At 38.8% G+C, this 20,855-nt stretch overlaps 2 protein-coding genes and 1 long non-coding RNA gene across 5 annotated transcripts in view; 2 read left to right on the top strand and 1 right to left on the bottom strand.

Moving 5' to 3' along the window:
* Window positions 1-3,969, top strand: part of EFCAB10 (EF-hand calcium binding domain 10) — a 22,890-nt gene extending 18,921 nt beyond the window's left edge. Inside the window, exon 4 of the mRNA XM_044947161.2 lies at window positions 3,903-3,969. Within this exon, the coding sequence (XP_044803096.2) occupies window positions 3,903-3,954 (52 nt within the window). The 3' untranslated portion in view covers window positions 3,955-3,969. The remainder of the gene's footprint in view (window positions 1-3,902) is intronic.
* RINT1 (RAD50 interactor 1) overlaps window positions 1-19,488 on the bottom strand; it is a 24,044-nt gene extending 4,556 nt beyond the window's left edge. The window contains exons 1-11 of one of the 3 annotated variants that reach the window (XM_006070137.4): window positions 19,306-19,488; window positions 18,816-18,861; window positions 13,025-13,209; window positions 11,270-11,511; window positions 8,875-9,048; window positions 8,627-8,776; window positions 7,922-8,078; window positions 5,990-6,100; window positions 5,668-5,893; window positions 4,793-4,930; window positions 2,543-2,742 (exon numbers count right to left, since the gene is read on the bottom strand). In XM_006070137.4, the coding sequence (XP_006070199.3) occupies window positions 2,543-2,742; window positions 4,793-4,930; window positions 5,668-5,893; window positions 5,990-6,100; window positions 7,922-8,078; window positions 8,627-8,776; window positions 8,875-9,048; window positions 11,270-11,511; window positions 13,025-13,209; window positions 18,816-18,861; window positions 19,306-19,347 (1,671 nt within the window). In that variant the 5' untranslated portion in view covers window positions 19,348-19,488. Of the gene's footprint in view, window positions 1-2,542; window positions 2,743-4,792; window positions 4,931-5,667; window positions 5,894-5,989; window positions 6,101-7,921; window positions 8,084-8,626; window positions 8,777-8,874; window positions 9,049-11,269; window positions 11,512-13,024; window positions 13,210-18,815; window positions 18,862-19,157; window positions 19,283-19,305 lie in introns of those variants that run through there. The other 2 variants (XM_025291071.3, XM_025291072.2) reach the window with 2 other exon arrangements.
* Window positions 19,470-20,855, top strand: LOC112586476. Its single transcript, XR_003110920.3, has 2 exons — window positions 19,470-19,678; window positions 19,859-20,855. It is a non-coding gene; the product is annotated as an uncharacterized LOC112586476 (long non-coding RNA).

Here is a 20,855-nt window from a genome sequence, read left to right as displayed (position 1 = left end):
CACAGAGTCGGACACGACTGAAGTGACTTAGCAGCAGCAATGGCTAATCTTATTTTTTCGAGACACAGATTGATAGCTATAGTAAACCTAACAGATACATGAGTTAAAATAATTAAAATATAATTTTTTTACAGTGTTGTTTTAGGTAGAATTAATACTCTTTTTTCTGCCTTATAGGAAAATAACACTGTGGATAATTAGTAAAACATTAAAAACCAAAAACCTAAATGTCTATTAGTAGGGGACTGGGCATGGCTACTGGGGATTGTTCAAAGATAACATGTGAGAACCCGCCTTGGCATCTTTGCTCAAGCTGTCAGGGTAGTAGCACTGTCCTTTTGAGACTATTCATGGGCCGTGGGAGCCTAGAGCCACCTATGGCCACATTTACCAGAACCTGCCTATGAGTGAAGCCAGAAATGAACAACTTTAGAGCAGCCATGCCTAATCCTTCCAGTTACACAAACAAGTTCCTCACCTCATGCCACCCCACTCCCCAAATCAGGCCAGCATTAATCTGGGTTTCTGCCACCTATGACTGAAGAACTCCTAATTCTGAATGGGCTGGACATGTCAGGCTTGGCACAATCTGGCAATGGTCAGACAGCTGTTAGTACGGACTCTAATGAATGGAAGCTGAACTCTGTCTATTCTTCCTATTTTCGGGTAATTCAAGAGCTTACATGATTTTTATTTAGTGTATTCACAAGCTGAAGGACTATGAATGTGGTTAAATGATATTTGGTGTTAAACAGAATTTGTACCATAATAACATATCAGACACAAAATTCAGTCATGATTTGAAGAGTCAACTCTAAAATTTGATTATTTCTCTGTTGACAGAAGGAACCAGTTAATTCAATATCAGATTATTAATTTTCTAAGGACAGGGATGATAGCCAGTTCATCTCTGTTAACTGACTACAGCACTGAGTAAAGTAGTTAATGATGTTCCACAAATATTTCACTGAAGCTAAAAATGTGCCCCGGAATGAGTCTCTTATTAAAGCATTGGCACAAGAAGCAAAAATGACTGTTTTATGAAAAAGCTAAGCAGAAAATGGAGCACTGTGGGGGTTGGTGGGGGTGAGTGAATAAAGCACCTACTAAAATTAGGAACATGACACGTAAAAGTACATAATGAATATATTCTGACTAGGTGACTTTATAAAGACAAATGCATTGATCATTACATTCCACTAATATTCATTTTATGAAATAATTATTTTCCTTGCTCAGCAGAATGATATCATGCACATGTATTTCAGTTAACATTTCTGTAAAAAAGTCTTTAAATAATTACTAAGTCCCAGCCGAAAGGCCTAGATTAAAATAAATTATGATTGTGTTTATCAGCTATTTATCTTGTTTACATCTATTATTAGTATATTTGTTTCCTGTTTTTTGGCTGATTATCCTGGATTTAAGATAAAGACTTTCTTTTTTTTTCTCTCACAGTAAAGGAATACATTTTTTTCTATATGATATGCTAGCAGTATAGTATAATATTTTGTTATAAATTCATAGTATATTGGGGACTTCCTCGATGGTCTAGTGGTTGAGATGCCATATTTCCAATGCAGGAGGTGTAGGGTCAATCCCTGGTCGAGGAACTAGGATCCCCACATACCACGCTGCTTTTTTAAAAAGAGATTCTTATCTTTTAGAGGTACATATGGAAATATTTACCATGAAATATATCTGAGATCTACTTCAAAATAATTCTATATAAGCAGTAGAAGAAAGGCTTAAATGAAACAAAATTGGTACTAGAAGATGGGTGAGAGGCATATGGGAGTTCATTTTACCATTCTATTTACTCTTGAATATGTTTCAAAAAAACAAAATATTAAACAATATTTTAATGTATGAAATATTTAGGTTAAAAATGTTTCTATTTTTATGACTCTTCATAATCTGTCATGTTTGAAGGCACTCAATAGGGACTTTCCTGATGGCTCAGACAGTAAAGAATCCACCTACAATGCAGGAGACTGGGTTTGATCCCCAGGTCAGGAAGATCCCCTGGAGAAGGGAATGGCAACCCACTCCAGTATTCTTGTCTGGAGAATTCCATGGATTAGAGCCAGGCGGGCTGCAGTCTACAGGGTCACAAAGAGTCAGACATGACTGAGTGACTAATACTTTCACTTTTAAGAGGTATCAAATGTTATTCTTTTATTTTCCTGAAAGTTCTGAATTTTATTGATTTTGACGTCATTATACAAGCTTAGCTTTTTCTGAGATGGCAATTACCATTTAATATATTTCCCAAATTTAAAATCTATAAAGGAAAGATTTACTTTATAAACTACAATTTCATGAAAGGATGGCTTTCTTTTCCAATGATTAAAATATCAGTATGATTTAACTATACAAGACTTAGATGAGAAAAACATGTACTGTAATCATACCTCCTAAGTTTGGCCCAGTTTTGATTCTGTCTAACGTGTGTTATTTCTACTTGCTACAGATTCAACATTTCAAAAGGTAAAACTGTTCAAATTACTAATATATTACTTAATATAAAAGATTAACTTACAACATTGTCAGCCCAGTCTGCTAGCACTGTTGAGATATAGTTCACGGCATTAAGAATTGCACAGTACCGAAAGCCAAGGGAAGCTCTAGTCTCTTCTTTCATCACCTGAGTTAATCGTATCCTAAAATCATCTACTAAGTCCTTCTGTAACTCCAGGAACTGCAACTTTCTGGAAGCTGTGGGAAGATTTTTATACCTGTCTGTGGAGAAAATTAACAAGACATATGAAGGTTTATTGCCTTCCCAGGTGGCGCTAGTGGTAAAGAACTTACCTGCCAATGCAGGAGATGTAAGAGACATGGGTTCAATCCCTGGGTTGGGAAGATACTCTTGAGGAGGGCATAGAAACCCACTCCAGCTTGCCTGGAGAATTCCAAGACAGAGGAGCCTGGCAGGCTACAGTCCATAGGGTCGCAAAGAGTTGGACATGACTGAAGCGACTTAGCACACACGGCACGTGAAAGTTTATGGTATCAGATCGGATCAGATCAGTCGCTCAGTCGTGTCCGACTCTTTGCGACCCCATGAATCGAAGCACGCCAGGCCTCCCTGTCCATCACCAACTCCTGGAGTTCACTCAGACTCACGTCCATCGAGTCAGTGATGCCATCCAGCCATCTCATCCTCTGTCGTCCCCTTCTCCTCCTGCCCCCAATCCCTCCCAGCATCAGAGTCTTTTCCAATGAGTCAACTCTTCGCATGAGGTGGCCAAGGGTTTTCCTATTGGCTAGCTTTGGTGCCTTTGTCAAAAATCAACCAACCATTCAAGTATGGATCCATTTCTAAACTCCCTAAGGATATGTGTTTCACAAGTACTGGTATTTGTCAAAACTCATTGATCTATATATACTGATGACCTATGCATTTCACTGTATATAAGTTATGCCTCTAACACAATGTTGTAAATCAACTGTGCTTCAGTTTAAAAGTTATGACTCAATTTTTTTAAAAGGTATATGAGAAAATCATATACAAAAATTATTCCACTTCTTCAACAAACGACATTTTTTAAAAAAGGAAGGAGGAAGTAGGATAGGTTAAAAGAAACACGTAATTAAAGATTTATAGGTGAAAAGATAAGATGTCTAAAATGCTCTTTAAAATACTTCAGGAAAAAAATCTGTATTTTGGGGGGTGGGGGAAATGCATAATAGAAAAGCGATAGTTTTTAACCTTAGGAACAGATAACCTGAGGGTTTGTTATGCTGCTTTTATATATATATATATGAGAAAATTTCCATAATTAAAGATTTTTAAATCAGTTTTGCTAAATATTTTTGTATTGTAGTGTTTTTCATATTTTTCTTATGAATTATTTACTGACTGGGCTGGAATGACACCTCTTCTGGTTACCGCACAGGCCCAAGAAATGGACAAGACACAGAAGGACCATGGCAGTGACAGCTCAGTAGCACCTGGAGAACCAGCAGGTCTGCAATGCCCCAGGGGCAACATGGACAGGAACAGACCAACCAGGGCTAGAGACAGCTGGGCCACCCTCCAGCCAGAACATTCTTGGACCATAGACGTTCCTGTTACTATTCCGACTTTGCCTTCTCCAGGGGATCTTCCCGACCCAGGGACTGAACACAGGTCTCCTGCATTGCAGGCAGACTTTTTACCATTTGAACCACCAGGGAAGCCCCCATTCTTGTCCTTAAAGTTACTTTATTATTTTATTGTTCTATAAGCTCTGATAAATCAAGGTGAAGAAAATAATATTTAAAATTTGGGTCAATCACCATTTACTGAAGATACTTGAAAAGTTGAAAGACAAGGGAATTCAGGTAATAAAATTAAATTCTTATGTGTTTTTATGTAACAAATGAGGAATTTTCCCCTCATGTGAACTAATGTTTAAGGTCTTAAATTACAAAAAATCCAAAAGCTAAAATACTGTGCTAGAGTTTTGACCAAAATAGAAATTGAATTTGAAGATACTACAATAATCACTATATGGTATTTTGTCAAACTACTTCAAAAGTACTGAGTGAAGAGTCAGTACTTTTACTTACTTTTTAAAATTTTATTGAAGTAGAGTTGATTTACAATTTGTGTTTAATTTCTGCTATATAGCAAAGTGACTCAGTTATACATATATACATTCTTTTTCATATTCTTTCCCATTATGGTTTATCACCTAATGGACTCCATCCCTCCACTATTCCCCTTCCCCCTTGATAACCACAAGTCTGTTAAGAGTCAGTACTTCTAAAAAAAACAAAGTTATATCTTTAAGACTATACTTGCCAGTTATAACCAAGAGTAGTGTCATAAAAGTTTCTGCACAGTCTGGAACTTTCATCTCATCCACATCAGTGATATCCTTATATTGGGATATCCAGGCAGCTTCTGATGAGAGCATTGAGTCCATTTTTTGAAGAGCAACTGGCACACGAGAAAGACTATGTCAAAGAAGTAGCTACAGATTGTAATTCCTAATCTTTCAACTCATCATTTCTTAGGAATGATCATTTTTCTGTAAAAAAGTAAATGTACACCCTCCTACTAGTTGCACTATATATAACATGCTCTATTTTAAGGTTAAGTAAGATCTTTTACCTCTGCCCGCCACACCTACCCAGAATCTTCCAAATATCTTCACTGACTAGAAAAGCCACATCCAGAATGATTCCATAAGAGCAGAAATACTATATGTAAAATCCATAAAACAGTTAACTCTGCTGGCTTACATTTTTTTTTAGTATTTTTATTTATTTGGCTGTGCCAGTCTTAGTTGCGGCACTCAGTATCTTTTTAGTTGTGGCATGCAGCATCTTGAGCTGCAGCAAGCAAACTCTTCGTTGCAGCATGTGGGATCTGGCTCCCTGAGGAACAAACCTAGTCCCCCTGTATTGGGAGCACAAGTCTTAGCCACTGGAGCACCAGAGAAGTCCCTGGCTTGAATATTCTACCCTAGAAATACGTAGAGTACAATTGTGGGAACAACTGAAGCTTGATGGGGAGAAAAGAAGATAATCTCTGAAGGCAACTTGATAAACCTCAACCGAGAAAAATTTAGATGGCTCTAGTTTCTACCCAGAATTGGAGAAGAATAACACCTAAAATTTTGTATTCACAATAAGAGATATCTCTCCCCAGCCTACGGCCATATGAGCACTTACATTTTCTCTCCACAGTCAACCATCTCTGAAAACAGGTCTCCTCTGATAGAATATGCATACAATTAGCAAAAGTGCTAGGATAGCCATGAACGCTGTGTAGTTCTCTTTCAAACAAAAGCACCTCATCCACCAAATGACAGAAGAGATTGTCGTCATAGAGCAGACAAGGAATATCAGCAGCTAACTTCTCAAGAATCAGCATCATAAGGCCCCGAGAAAATTCAAGCTAAAAAAATATAGAAGCATAAGGTAATGAAAATGACAGCTTATTCATGGACACCTGCAACTCTGAAACTGAAATGCTTTGGACTGAATCTCTTACCCTTGCGTTTACCGAAGAGCCCACTTTGTCCAATATTGGCTGAATCTTCTCATCCAGAAACTGAGTGTGGTTCCCGATCCACAGAAGAACCTGAGCCAAGTACCATTCAGGCTAAGGAAGAATATGAACAGTTTGAATTCTTAAGTCATTCCAACTAGAAAGTTAGAGTTAGTTAAATGTTTGTATACATAAGAGCACAATTTTGACTCTGCACTTTACATTCATGGAAGGCTTAACAATCAAATGTTTCCCAATGTACTCCCAATAAATTTCAATAATGTGGCTTAAGTCAACTAATGAATTTACAATACCATAAATATTTAAAACCTAGCACTTTAGAAATATGTAAAAGATAAGTATCACAAAGAATGATGGCCTTTATATAATTTTTTTGGAAATAATTTTCCAAAATAATTTTTAAACATGACTTTCTTCTTCTTTTTTTTTTTTTTCAAAAGCTACATTAAGAAAAATTTGGCTGGTCTGCATTACAAAAAATATAAAGACTTAAAGCAGCTGCAATTATAGAAAAGTAATGTAAGTGTGCAGTTTTTTAAATTGTCACTAGAGGTGATTCTATAAACCTAAGTTTTGTTGGACAGGAACTCTAAAACATTTTCTGAAAGGTAAAACCCTGCTGGGTGCTAGATGCTGGGAATACAGAAATGAAAAAGGGGCAGGTAATCTCAGGGCCTGCACAGTTCAGGCTTTGTGTCCCAGTACTAGGACCACTGGAACTACAGTTTAAAAAGCAACCAACAGAACTAACAATTTTCTTACCTCAAATCATTACTGCCTCTCTACAGTTTAGACTTCTTTTGTGTCACTTACCACTTCCTAATTGGTTCTACTCTTCTTTCCACCAACACCCCATCCAAGAGAGGAAGACCCATGAAGTACAAAAGAACAAGCTGAATTTGAGAACCAGAAATTCACTGTCATCCCACTCTTCCCTACATAGATATAACTGCCTGTCCCTTGATTCCTTTACAATTCTATAAAGCCTGTAAACTCATTTATATGTGACATGTACAATGTCTGGTGTAATCAGGCATTTAAGATCATTTAATTCAAAACACTTACTGTAGGACTCCTTTGCTACTTGCACCGCATCACATGTAGGAAGACTTCAAGGATAAACAGTATCCACCCACTAGCAACTCCCAAGGTTATAATTCTCAACACATTCAATCAAATTTCACTGAAAACAGTTGTCTCTGATTTTCAGAGCAGATTAAAGAAAAAGTCTCAACAGGATGTCCAATACACATGGGTGTGGTCCCTCAACTAAAATGCTGGTGATAATTTCCTCAAAGTCATTCCTGTCACTTATCCCCATACTCTCTCTTGTATAGCTACAAATCATTTTATATTTTTTAAATTATTATTATTATTATTTATTTTTATTTTTTGGCTGTGCTGCATGGCACATGGGATCTTTGTTCCCTGACCAAAGATCAAACCCATGCCCCCTATGGTGGAAGCACAGAATTTTAACCACAGGCCCACCAGGGAAGTCCCACTACAAATCACTTACACATCAGCACTTCCATTCAAAAGCTAATGCTCTACTATCTTTTGACTCTCACTTCTCTTTCTGATGTATTTCTAAACCTGAAGGAGCAGTTTGCACAGTGGAACACATGTGGATCCAGTTGTAAAAAAGTACCACAGCAAATGCTACAGCACACCCCAGAAGAAACTTGAGGAAGAGGTCAGATGGTGTGTTAATGAGTGCACTGATTCTTAACAACATATCAACACAAGTCCCAAGTTATATCTGTAAAGGGCAGTGACAAAACTGGAATTTAGCTCTTTAGAGAAAAAACAGAAATGTGGATAGAATCAGAATTTAACTTAAGCCAGCAAAAGTACAGAAATCCTTAGTATTTGCTATTAATTAAAACCAGGGCAAGAAGCAGCAAAGCACACCTTGCTTATAACATTAGTCTGGCGGTTCCCTCTGAAGTGATACCTGAACCTCTTCTGAAGGGGAGTCAGCATAATCTGGATGGGCAGGATGACAGAAGGGGATACGGGAAGAGAGTATTTTTCTGGAAGCTGTTTTGGCTCAGTAAATAATTCATCTCTGACATAGTAAAGTCAAGGAAAAAGAAAAGCATATATGTATAGATATAGGTATGTATACACACAGAACATTTTTCTAGCAGATATATATGATACTGAGTAAAATTACAACAGATAATATGTACTCTCACTTTAAATTACATATGACTTAAGTAAAAAGTCCATTAGACATGTTATTAGAATTAATCTTTCCTAAGATAAAGGATAATAGGTAAGGAAACACATTTGAATAATCATTTTATTAAATTAACACTAAGTTACTAAGGCTTCCTTCCAATTTTGCCCAGTTTTTTGATTGTCCCAAGAGACCCATATATGATGCAAACTTGGGTCAATCATGTACTTCAGAACCCCTCACAGCCCTTCCACCCACACGCAGTTTATTTGGAAGGAGAACAGCACCCCCCACTACATAAGCACACACAGGTAAGTCCCAACCTAGTACTCCTCCGATTTCGCTTCTTGGCCACTTTCAGAAAGCTTTCTTTTTTGGTCCAAATCCACTCTAGAAAAAAGAAATTTCAGTAAGTTTTACCCCCCAAAAGATACGAGGTTTGTAGTTTCAGAAGCTGACAGAACAGTGTCTCCAGGTTACTGTGTATCTCAGGGGCACTGGCTGGTCGACTGATGCCAACAGTTTGAGACTGAGGGGGTGTGATGAATGGCCAGTGAAGCTGTGCTAAAATTTCCTCAAAATCACTGTAACAGAAAAGTGAGAGAAGTATTGCTATCAAACCCAATGAACATGAAATAGCCATCTGAAAGCAATTACCATGAAATACAGATAAATTCCTTGCCTTGTAAGCTTGTCCTTGAGAATTTTATGCCAGAATTTAACTGTGGCTCTCATGAAACCAAGAAGATGAGTACAGGACGATTCCTGAAGCTTGATGTCAAGTTCCGCCATAGACACCAGAGTAGAGGCTGCCTCTGGGACATTATTGGTCATCAGATATTGCTGAATGTTATCACTGAAAGACAAGGAATAACAAAGTTGAAAGACACTTTGTTCAGAATAATTCCAAATGTGGAAAACTGCTTCTTCCTCCTGCTTTACATAAAGCTACAACCAAAAGAAGAAGGAAGCACCAACTTAAAGTGTTTTGTTTTTTTTAACTTGATACCCCAGTCTTTAGGAGCCTGGAATCCTCAGCATCCTCCTAAGAGCAGTGGGCTGTGTTCAGGACATCTCCCTCCACCTTTGCCTGCTCAGCTCTCCCAATAGGACAGACTTGTCCTCTGTCACATTCCATCAGGCACCCCTCATTTCTAAGAAATCTATCAGGCACCCCTCATTTCTAAGAAATCTGTCTTTTATAGAATCATAATCCAAGGGGAGAATGTGGGTGGCATCTGGTAAGTCAAATATGCCAGTCTTCAATCTGTATCTACTTTGCCCAGATGAACTTGACTATAGGGAACTTAGGGAGGTGGCACCTCAGAGTCGAGTCCTTTCAAGTTACTGCCAAGATGCACATAAAATTTAAGGCAAGCTCTATAGCGAGGGTAGCAAAGTCAAATGCCTAGAAAGGCCTGACAGGCAAAGTAAATTAAGAAAAGCAAAGTGGGGCCAAGTAAAAAGCACATACCCCACCCTAAGGCTCTAGCCTAGGGCTGTCACACTGGAATGTAGGTCTAATGTGGCCAAATCTTAAACATTTTCAGGAGAATCAGAAATCAAGATTTCCATGTAAAATCAAACTATTAATCAAATTCTTTGAAACAAGCCAAATACAACATGTGTTCAGGACTAATTCAGCATATGACTACCATTTTGCACACTGGCTCAAAGAACATTTGAAAATAAAATGCTTCTTTTGATAAAAATCACATTCCATATCTTAAGCCAGAATAAGGAACAAAAGTTAACCTTTTCAAATCATTAATCTCTGTTCAGAGGTCATCAGGAAATTGGAAGGAAGTGCTCTCTCTCTAGGCAGCCTGTGTGCATTTTACCAAGGCTTGGCTGAGGAGCTGGAAGCTGACTATGAGCTGGGTTCCCGCAGCGCGTCAGTTCCGCTCCTGGGTGGGCACAGCGCCCTCTGTGGGAACAGGCATGCGCCGCCGTCACCCCGCCCAGCTCCACTAGGCACTAGTCCTTGCTCCACACCTTTGTTTTCCACTGGCTCTGCTTCAGGCAGTAGCTCACATTTGTATTGTTCTGTACTTTTGACAGCGCTTTGGCCTTCCCCTACTCTCATTCTCTCATTTTTCTTTCTTCCCCTTTTCTAATCATTAAGTTTCCTAACAGATTTTGTCTTTTATAGCTATTTTCATAATTGAAATTATGAAACCAAAACATCTGCAAAATGTAAGCAGAAATGTTAATTCAGCTTGTTTGAAAGGCAATACCAGACATAATCAATCAATGATATGTATTCAATTCAAAAAGAAGTACAACAGACCCTTGAACAACATGGGTTTGAACTGTAGAAGTCTGCTTATAGAAGTAGAAGTATGGGCTTCCCTTGTGGCTCAGCTGGTAAAGAATCCGCCTGCAATGAGGGAAACCTGGATTTGATCCCTGGGTTGGGAAGATCCCCTGGAGAAGGGAAAGGCTACCCACTCCAGTATTCTGGCCTGGAGAATTCCATGGACTGTATAGTCCATGGGGTGGCAAAGAGTTGGACACGACTGAGCAACTTTCAGTCTGCTTTTAAGATGCATGCAGACTTGCCATTGGAGGAGCTCTGGTGCTCCTAACCTCTGCTTTGTTCAAGGGTCTACCATCTTTTTTTTTTCTCCCTATTCAAAAGTAGGAGGGCTTGTTATTCATCTAATAATACACTATGTAGTTCTTCCTAGGTGATATCCACTAAAAAAAAAATTTGAATCATAGATAAAGCAATCCATTTCATTAAGTGACCACCTCTAAAAGGTAAAAAGAGGAATATTACTACTCTGATGAGCTGTTTTATTAATGTGGCATTATAATTTTCATTGTGTGTGCACAGTACAACTATGGGACTTGAATTTTTTACTTGGATTCCTTTCTTTTAAATGCAAATTAAGCCCCTGAAAAGTTTATGTTCATTCACAATAAAGGAATCATTATCATAATGCTATTTTCATAACTGGTAAAATCACATTATAATCTTTAATTAACTCAATTATTTAATGGCATCCATGTACTCTCTAAGACAGAGTCTCAAAGGAAAATAATAATTATGAGAACAAAGAGGCTTATTTTACCTTAGTTCTTCAATTTGTGAAATCCATTTAAGGTAAGCAAGATGCCGTTCAATCTCTTCAATTTGGTTAATCATGGCTCCGAGATCTTCCATCCAGGGCTGTGCAGTCAGCAAATGGCTGTTAATGGAACTGAAGAGATGGGTTTCTTGCTCCAGAAATTGATTAAGGAATTGCTTTGATTCTTCTGCCTTTTTTAAGGCAGTGTGAATTCTTTTAGGGATTTCTGATGAAAATGTAAGTACCTGACCATACCAAAAATAAAAACAATAAAAAACAGCAACTATCAGGTAAGATTCTCAAAACCTTCTTTATTAGTTACCTTCAAAATGCATGTATGTTCTAAACAGAAATAAAAATTGTCATTTAAAAGCTTTAAAAAAAATAAATAAATAAATAAATAAAAGTTTCAAAAGAAAGGCTGGATTTCTGCATCCTATACTACCCAAGCCTCAACATAAAATGCTGATGTGGAGGTGTGTAGGGAGGGCCCTGGTAAACAGTATGTATCTTTGGGTCTACCATCACAAAGCACTTTCAGAGGGTCCAGTGAGAGAACATTTACCTGCTTTCCCCACTAAAGATTTTCCTTCAAAAACAAATGAGACTGTGATGATAAAAGTCTGGGTTTCTGTATTTTGCAAAAGTTTGCCAGGTGATTCTGATTTAAGCCCCGGTTAAGAACGAACCATTGACATGCTTGGTAAGATAGCCAGGTAATGTCTTTAGAAATGGTACTTTATTAAATGGATTTTTCTTATAGTAGATAGAAACACATACAAATATCAGGCATCAGTACAATATGGTAAGAATATATTAGAGGAATTCCAATTTAATCAACACTGATGATACATTTATTCTACACCAGGCACTGTGCTAGGGACTGATAAATTAGACACAGCATCTGCCCTTAATCTCAGTTGTTATGAAAGAAAGATGCAGACACATCTTCAATAGTGGGATTAGTGCAATGAAAGAGATGCCAGGTGTAATGGTGTACTAAGGTGGTGTTTCCCAGACTTGAATGTGCATAGGAATCACCTAGAGATATACAGTGCAAATTCAGACTCATCGGGTCTGAAGTAGGGACTGAAATTCTGCACTTCTTACGGGGTTCCAGGCAATTGTACTTGCATGACTCATGAACAGACCTTCGTAGGCTGGGTGGAAATTTTTAGGAAAGTTTGGAAGGCAACGGCATTTCAGGCAAAAGAAACAGCTCAGTCATGATCAGAGAAGAGCAAAATGGGGAGGACAGCACAGAATCCAGTCCAGAGAAATGCAGAGAGATGAGCCGAAATAGGTAGGGGGCATCTTGGGCATTACAAGAATACCTGGCTTTTTCCAATAAGCAATGGGATGCCATGATGAGTTTTTAATAAAGGAATAATTCAGTGGGATTTATGATTTAATATAACCATGTTTATTTTCATATTATTTATGATAAAAACTGGGAATAGCAAAGAGATCAACCAATAAGGGTTAACTAAATTATGTACAGCCACATTTGAATACCATAAAACCATTAGAAGAGATCTATATGTATTGATATATTAGTTGTATTTACATTACATTATAATGTGTATCGGAGAAGGAAATGGCAACTCACTCCAGGATTCTTGCCTGGGAAATTCCATGGGCAGAGGAGCCTGGCAGACTATACACAGTCCTTGGGGTCATGAAGATTCAGACACAACTGAGCACACAGCACATAATGAGTATACTACTGATGTCATCTCAGTGGGTTTTAATACTTGCCTGTTCTTCTAACTGCATTTTATTTTCTGTCATCTGTTCTATGAGTTTATCAAGTTTCTTTAAAGATTTAAGGTCATTTCCGACTTCCTTTTCTATAAATGCTGACACACAGGAAGGGAGATCACCATTATCTGTATCTTCACAGACTTGTTCATTTTCAACAAGAGCTGCAATACTTATGTCACCTAAAATGAAAAGAGTAACAATTACTCAACACCACCAACTACTATAGAGTTAAAGGAAATGCAAATGATATATAAGGCAACATGTCTACTTTCAAAAGTTAATAAACACTATATATGGCATTTTGTTTATATACAGTATTTGTATGTATATGTGTATATATACATGTTCACAAAAATACCCAAATGACTATAGTGTGTATAAATGAATATGAATATATGTATATATATACACACTATATCTTATATATTTATATATACAATCAGCCCTCCACGTCCATGGATTCAACCAACTGCATATAAAAAAAATAGTAAAAAGAAATCCAGGAAGTTCCAAAAATCAACATAAATTTGCCATGCTCCAATAATTATTTACATAGCATTGACACTGTATTAATATGTACACTATTATTATTAGCATTAGGTATTATAAGTAACCTAGATGATTTCAGAGAAGGCAATGGCACCCCACTCCAGTACTCTTGCCTGGAAAATCCCATGGATGGAGGAGCCTGGTAGGCTGTAGTCCACGGGATCGCTAGGAGTTGGACACGACTGAGCGACTTCCCTTTCACTTTTCACTTTCATGCACTGGAGAAAGAAATGGCAACCCACTCCAGTGTTCTTGCCTGCCTGGAGAATCCCAGGGACAGGGGAGCCTAGTGGGCTTCCGTCTATGGGGTCGCACAGAGTCGGAAACGACTGCAGCGACTTAGCAGCAGCAGAGATGATTTAAGCATACAGAGGATATGTGTAGGCTATATGCAAATACTGTGCCATTTTATATAAAGGACTAGAGCATCCAGGGATTTTAATATATGCAAGGGTTCTGAAAGCAATGCCCCATGGATACCAAGTGATGACTCCATATGCATATATATATGTTGTTTAGTTGCTAAGTCATGTCCAACTCTTTGTGACCCTATGGACTGCAGCACATCAGGCTTCCCTGTCCCCCACTATCTCCTAGAGTCTACTTAAATTCATATCCATTGGGTTGGTGATGCCATCCAACCATCTTATCCTATGTCGCCCTCTTCTCCTTCAGTGTTTCCCAGCATCAGAGTCTTTTCCAATAAATCGGCTCTTCGCATCAGGTGGTCAAAGTATTGGAGCTTTAGCTAATTCAGGTATGATCTCCTTGCATTCCAAGGGACTCTCAGTCTTCTTCAGCATCACAAATATGGGTATATATATATATGTATATAAATATACACATAGACAAATACCCAAATGAATATCTATAAAGCAATTTATTGATCAAGTATACTACAAAATGCTTAAGAGATGAGGCAATTCAGAGTGAAGGAAAAATTACTAAATTCTGTCCTAGTAACCAGAGGTTTCAATAGATGTTGGCATGATAATGCAGTTACAAACACATTAAATGTTTCCAGACAACTGTATCTTAAGAATCTATTTTGTTACTGGAGAGGAAAGGTCAAATCTGATTCTACTGATGCAGTTTCTATTAAATTAGTAATATATTTTCAAAATTTGTAAAGAACCAGATGGTATAATCTAGAATAACATCAAAGGAAGACTCTGGTTTTAAAATGTTTAAAAAAGAAAAATGGCATTGAAAGATCTCAAGTGTATGAAAAAAATCTGAAAGGGAGACCAGTGAATAAAAACTCCTCCTTATGTAAAAGAGTTTTAAGTTTCAAATGCAGTTGTACAAAATTGACCATTTCAGACACAGGGAAAAAAGGAAATATGAGAGAAAACACAAATTACCAGGAAAAACTAAAAATGGCTAGCATAACCACTAAATTGTACGATCTGAAATGAGATTGTTTCCATGGCAAAAAAAGTCAATGATGTCCTGTATTTCACAAGCCAGTTTTTCACTATGCAAGACTCTATACCTTCTTCTATTCAGAATATTTAAGGCATAATTAAGCAAGTTACCTTGAATCTTTGTAGAATGAAGGAAGATTCAAGTATTTCAGTTTTAAAATTCTGATTTTTATTTAAACAAAACACTGAAGAAAACAAATTTCTAGTTAAACAATTCACTTCAAAGGCAATTGTTTTCCTAAATTTCTGGACCAACAGCACGGCTCCTCTTTTCCAGATGATGTCTAGCTATACCTTTGTGATGGTCTACACCAGGACGGCTTTCTGAATGTGCCCTGAACCTGACAAACCCAAAGGCCCAGAGCAGCTTCTTGGCAAAGAAGGTAGGAGCGTCACCACCCACAGCTGATACCCTTCTCCTCCTCCACCCCCGTGTGCTAAGATGAACTGTTTCCCTTTGAAGTGTGTTTCCATGTGTAAGCGTCTCCTTTTGGTTCCTTGTGGTTTCCCTCTTGCAGAAGCTTAGGAAACCCAAAGTTTGGGTCAGACTTTATACTGGTTAACACCATCATGTCACTGTGCAGCCATTAAGCTCCCTGATACTAAACACACTCAACTCTACTGAGTCCACAACTTGAATTATTTCATTTACAGGGTTTAATCTCTCTAGATATAAGTTGTACCTAGAAATTTAAAAAACAAAACCCAAGAAATGAAAAAATTTAGAGGACTAGCCATTGAACTCCAAATGAAAATAAATACTATAAAAGAAGGCCCCAGAGAAAGAGAGAATGGACTTCATGGAAACCAAACATTAGAATAAACCTGAACATACCGTGCATTTCTTTACTCCAGGTTTGCCTGAAGGATTTGGTCTTCTCTAAATAAACCATTTATGGTTTGTTAAAAGCTTGATTGTACTAGCACATATTTCATTACAAAGACTATGGCAATTTCTTAAAAAGCAAAACCATAAAGCAAACAAGGTATGCGCATAAGATAAAGCTGGGGGAACAACACAGAGCCTCCTGGGAAGCACTCCTGGTTGGACTTCACCTGTTCTTCCTTGGAGTTTAACCTTGTAGAACTGGGCTCTTTACCAAAAATAAAGTGTTCTTCTTTTTTTAAGTATAGTTAGTTGCTGTACAGAAAGTTACATGTGTACAGTACAGTGATTCACAATTTTTAAAGGCTACATTCCATTTATAGTTATAATATATTGGCTATATTCCCCATGTTGTACAATATATACTCATAGCTTTAAAAAATTTTTGTATTGTAGTTGATCTACAATGTAGTATTAATTTCTGCTGTACAGCAAGTGAATCAGTTATATATATATATCCACTCTTCTTTAGATTATTTTCCCATATAGGTTATTACTGAGTATTGAGTAGAGTTCCCTGCTATACAGTAGGTCCTTTAGTAGTTATCTGTTTTATATATAGTAGTGTGTATGTGTCAATCCAAGTCTCCCTCTTCTCCCCCCCACCACCAACCCCAGGTAACCGTAAGTTTGTTTTTCACATATGTGACTCTACTTCTGTTTTGTAAATAAATTTATTTGTACCATTTTTTTAGATTCCACATATAAGCAATATCATAGGATATTTGTCTTTGCCTGTCTGACTTATTTCACTCACTGCTTATTTTATACGTAACAGTTTGTACCTCTAGATACCCTACCCCTGTATTGCCCGTCCACACTTACCTCTCCTCATGGGTAACCACTAGTTTGTTCTCTATATCTGTGAGTCTGCTTCTCAAAAATAAAGTTTTAAAGAAACAGCAATGATGGGCAAGAAGTTATAATCAGCCTCATGAGAAAACAACAGTCACTTCTGACAAAATGAAAGAACATCTAAATAAAGATATGTGTGTGTAAAATGTAACTACCAGCAATTAACATAATATATGCCAGTGTTTAACACTGTGTATATTCCCCTCCCCCTGCCCATAAAATTTTTTTTTCTCCTTTGTTCTATTCAATTTATAAGAATTAAATGCTTTTTCACATACTATGAGAACCTGTAGCCCACTGATAGGTAGAAGCAAAACTAATAAAAGTCTATGCCTCAACTTCCGAACTATAAATTCTAACATTTGCCCAGCCTACATTTAAAAGGTTGTAAATGGGACTAAAATCCATGTTTTCTGACTCTTAACATGATATTCTTACCTTCTTCTTCTTCAGATATGATCAGAATTGGCTGGACTACATCAAACTTTATTACTACAGGAATCCATATACTATTATGTACAGGAGTCTCAATGCCATGTCTTTTCATTTATCTTACATAAAACATGTAAGTTTGTGTGATGTATCTGCAGACACAGAGGCAGGGCTATGGGCAGAGGGAATGTTTTGTGAACTCTAAGCTTGCTGTAGCTTACAGAGTAAATTCTATCTTCACTTTTTAGAAAAAAATTATACTCTTTTGATTTAACCATTTAAATGCACCATAGTACATTCTTATTCAAATAACATCCTTTAAAATGACCCACTGGTGATTTGCAGGGGTGAGGAGGGAGGGGTTAATGTCTCTCCTCTACTTTTTGTAAAGCACACTTTTAACTGCAGAGAAATTGACCAAGCCACCAAAGGAGGGGCAAAGATAAAATCTACAGCTCAGTGGCATCAACTTCCCAAGCATATGAATGGGGGAAAGGTAGAAAGGGAAGGGTTTAACTGAATGGTATGAGATACTCTCAAATCCTTTGCCTTTAGGTAAAAGGAGCTGAGTTGTGGCAGCTGTGACTGCCAAGTACTATGAAGTGCTCCTAGTTTGCTTTCTGAGACAGACTGTAGCAACAGGACATGTTAAGGGCAAGTCTAAGTCCTAAAGCAATATGGTAACATGGGCACCCTTTCTGTTACCACTATTCATTCCCAGACTATTTGCCATGGTCAGAAGAACCAAAAACTCTTTGATGGAACAGCTGCTTCCATGCTTCCCCCTTCCTCTCCCCATAAATTTCACTTCAAAAGCCCTTGATGATTCCTTGCTTTCCAAAAGCTTGGCACATTTAGCTCATTAAAGTAAAATGCCAAATGTTCACAACCCTGGCATGTGCCCCTGCAGGTAGTAAACATTGACCTTTTCCCTTTCCTTGTCCAGTTCAAGGTCCCGGAACCAGGTGATCTGTTGTGCTCTTCCCAGATCAATGTTAACTGCAAATTCACTGAAGGTAGAGTACAACTAAACAACTATTATTTGACTCCTTTAAATGCAACTACAATGATGGTCATCTCTCCTAGATCATTAGCCCCTCCAAATTCCTGATGCTTAACAAGTTGATGCTTCATTAAAATAACAGGCAGGCCCCAGTTATTTTGAACCCAGTGGAAGGGCAGCACTGGAGTGAAATCACACCAGTCCTTGTACTAGGTAGGGATCAGGAAGTGCTAGTCTCCAAATTACCCCACATATTACAGTCTTGAAAGTTAAAAATATGTGCATGATAATTAGTATTTATTACCATGCAAGACTGAAGGAAAACGGAGAGGAAGGCAGCAGAGGATGAGATGGTTAGATAGCATCACCGACTCAATGGACATGAATCTGAGCAAACTCAGGGAGATAGTGAAGGATGGAGGATCCTGGCGTGCTGCAGTCCATGGGGTCTCAAAGAGTCGGACACAACTGAACGACTCAACAACTATGCAACCAGGTTGTACAAAAAGGAAAAAATGATACTTTATCTAAAAGATTAACAGGCTAACAAGATCCTTCTGGATGCAGACCCGAGGACCGAGTTGTGGAGAGATGGCTGGGTGGAAAGTGCTAAGGTGTTTGGAATCTGCTTACTTTTCTCCTTGAGGTTCTTCTTTTGGTCACCATTTTCAGAGCAGCACTAGAAGGAGAACAGGTAAGACAAACACATTAAGACTGACCTGACAGGTGGAACTCACACAGAGCTCTCAGGGGGCATCCAGTGGAGGACAACTTCTCAACTTCCTGGGAGGCCAGAGTCTGGAGGTTCCCAAAGGGCCACGTCCCTGGGCCCACCACTGTCACATCCCCAGGAGAGCTGGGGTTACCTTGCCTGGCCTCCAGGGGCACATCTCCAGAACGATCTGGGTCATATCACCAGGGATCGCCAGAGCTACGGCATTGGGGCCACCTCCCCCGGGAGGTCTGCCATCTTACCAGAGCAGCAAGGGCCATCTCCCCGGGGTCATGGCAACCGCGTCCCCAGGCCGCCAACTCCACCTCACTGAGACACTCTCCCCTGGAGGTCTGTGCCACCTCAATGGGCCACCAGTGTCCCCTCCCCGGGTCACCAGGGCCACCTCACCGGAGTGACGGGTGGCTCGCCGATCTCGCCGGCCGGGAACATCCTGCTTCCGCACGAGTCGTCTGCTCCTTGCGCAGCCAGCGTGGCCAGTGGATTCTGGCTCCGGCCAGCGATCAGAGCTGAGCCTCGGAGACCGTAGCGCCGGACGCCACGGCAACTTCCTGCACCGTCTCTCTGGTTTCTTCCTTTCCTACCAGAGAGGCTCTGCCAGTGCAGCCGGAGGCCGTGTGCAGAGGCTCCCCCTGCCGTCCGGGGGTCGGATCAACCCCTCTGGAAGGAGAAGCCGGGGAGAGGAGGGGCGGTGAGGAGGTCTTTCTTAACCTCGGTAAAATCTTCTCCACTGCATTGAGGTCGTTAATGATGGAGCTTGAAGGTACCCCTCCCTCCACACCATAAATTCCATTTAAGTCATTTCAACTTATATTTCCGATGATATACCAGATGTTCTGAGAGTGTGAGGGGGCTTGTCGACTGGCTTTAATGTAATTTGGTCGGACTGTTTAGCTGCGGAATTTCCAATGTCTTTTATCTTTGGATACTTCTTTTACCGCAGATCAGATACACCTAGAGGTGACCCTCCAACTTTCTACCTGGAGGGTGCAGATCACATTCCGGAAGCTGAAAGGAGGAAAAGGACTCGGCATCTAATATATACTTCGCCAACTGCAGAGACCAAAGAAGCCTGTTCTTTGCTAGAGAGGAGAATTAGGACTGCCATCAAGAGTTAAATAGCGAACCCAGGGATTTGACGACTTCAAAACAAACGTGCAAGTGTTAAAGTGGAGACTGAAGCAAGCAGGGGGAAGGGAAATAAGCAACCCTTAGAGAAAACAGAAAACATTCAACGAGGAGAAAACTTTATTTATATCCTGAGATGCGTGACCCCCATTGCAACCATAAAGCAGTTAACAGTCTACTATTTTAAAAGGAGCATTTAGAGACAAAAAATATAATAGTAGAAATGAAAATTTCAGTAAAATAATTTGAAGATGAATGTTGGGAAGTATCCTGGGGCGGGGGTGGGGAGGAGGGTGGGAAGCAAAAGATCAAGTAAGTAAAAAATAGGAAAGAAAAAATAAATTAGAGGACCACTCCAGGGGGGTTAAAATCCAAAAAATAAGAGTTCTAAAACAAAACAAAACAAACAGCGATTAGGGAAAGAATAATCACCAGCAAAATAATTAAAGAAATTTCTCCAAACCAAAGGTCAAGAGGTTTCAGATTGAACTGGGACCCACTGAGAGCCAAGCACAATGGATTACAACCTGACTCATCCTGTGGCTTGTCACTGTGAAACTGCAGAACGCTGAGGTCAGAAAGACAATCCTAGGCTTCCAGAGAGGAAAAAAAAGAGATCATTTAGAAAGGCTCAAGAATCAGTATATCATTCAATTTCTCAATGGTCACAAAGAAACCCAGAAGATATTAGAGCATGTCTGTCAAACTTCAAAAGAAAATTTATTTCACACTGAAATTCTGTACATGACTAGTAAACTACCAATCAAATGTGGATAAAGAATAAAGGTGTGTTCAGACATTCAAGACCTCAA

This window comes from Bubalus bubalis, chromosome 8, assembly GCF_019923935.1.
Source record: "Bubalus bubalis isolate 160015118507 breed Murrah chromosome 8, NDDB_SH_1, whole genome shotgun sequence".
NCBI lineage: Eukaryota > Metazoa > Chordata > Mammalia > Artiodactyla > Bovidae > Bubalus > Bubalus bubalis.
This window is presented reverse-complemented; position numbering and strand designations above follow the sequence as displayed.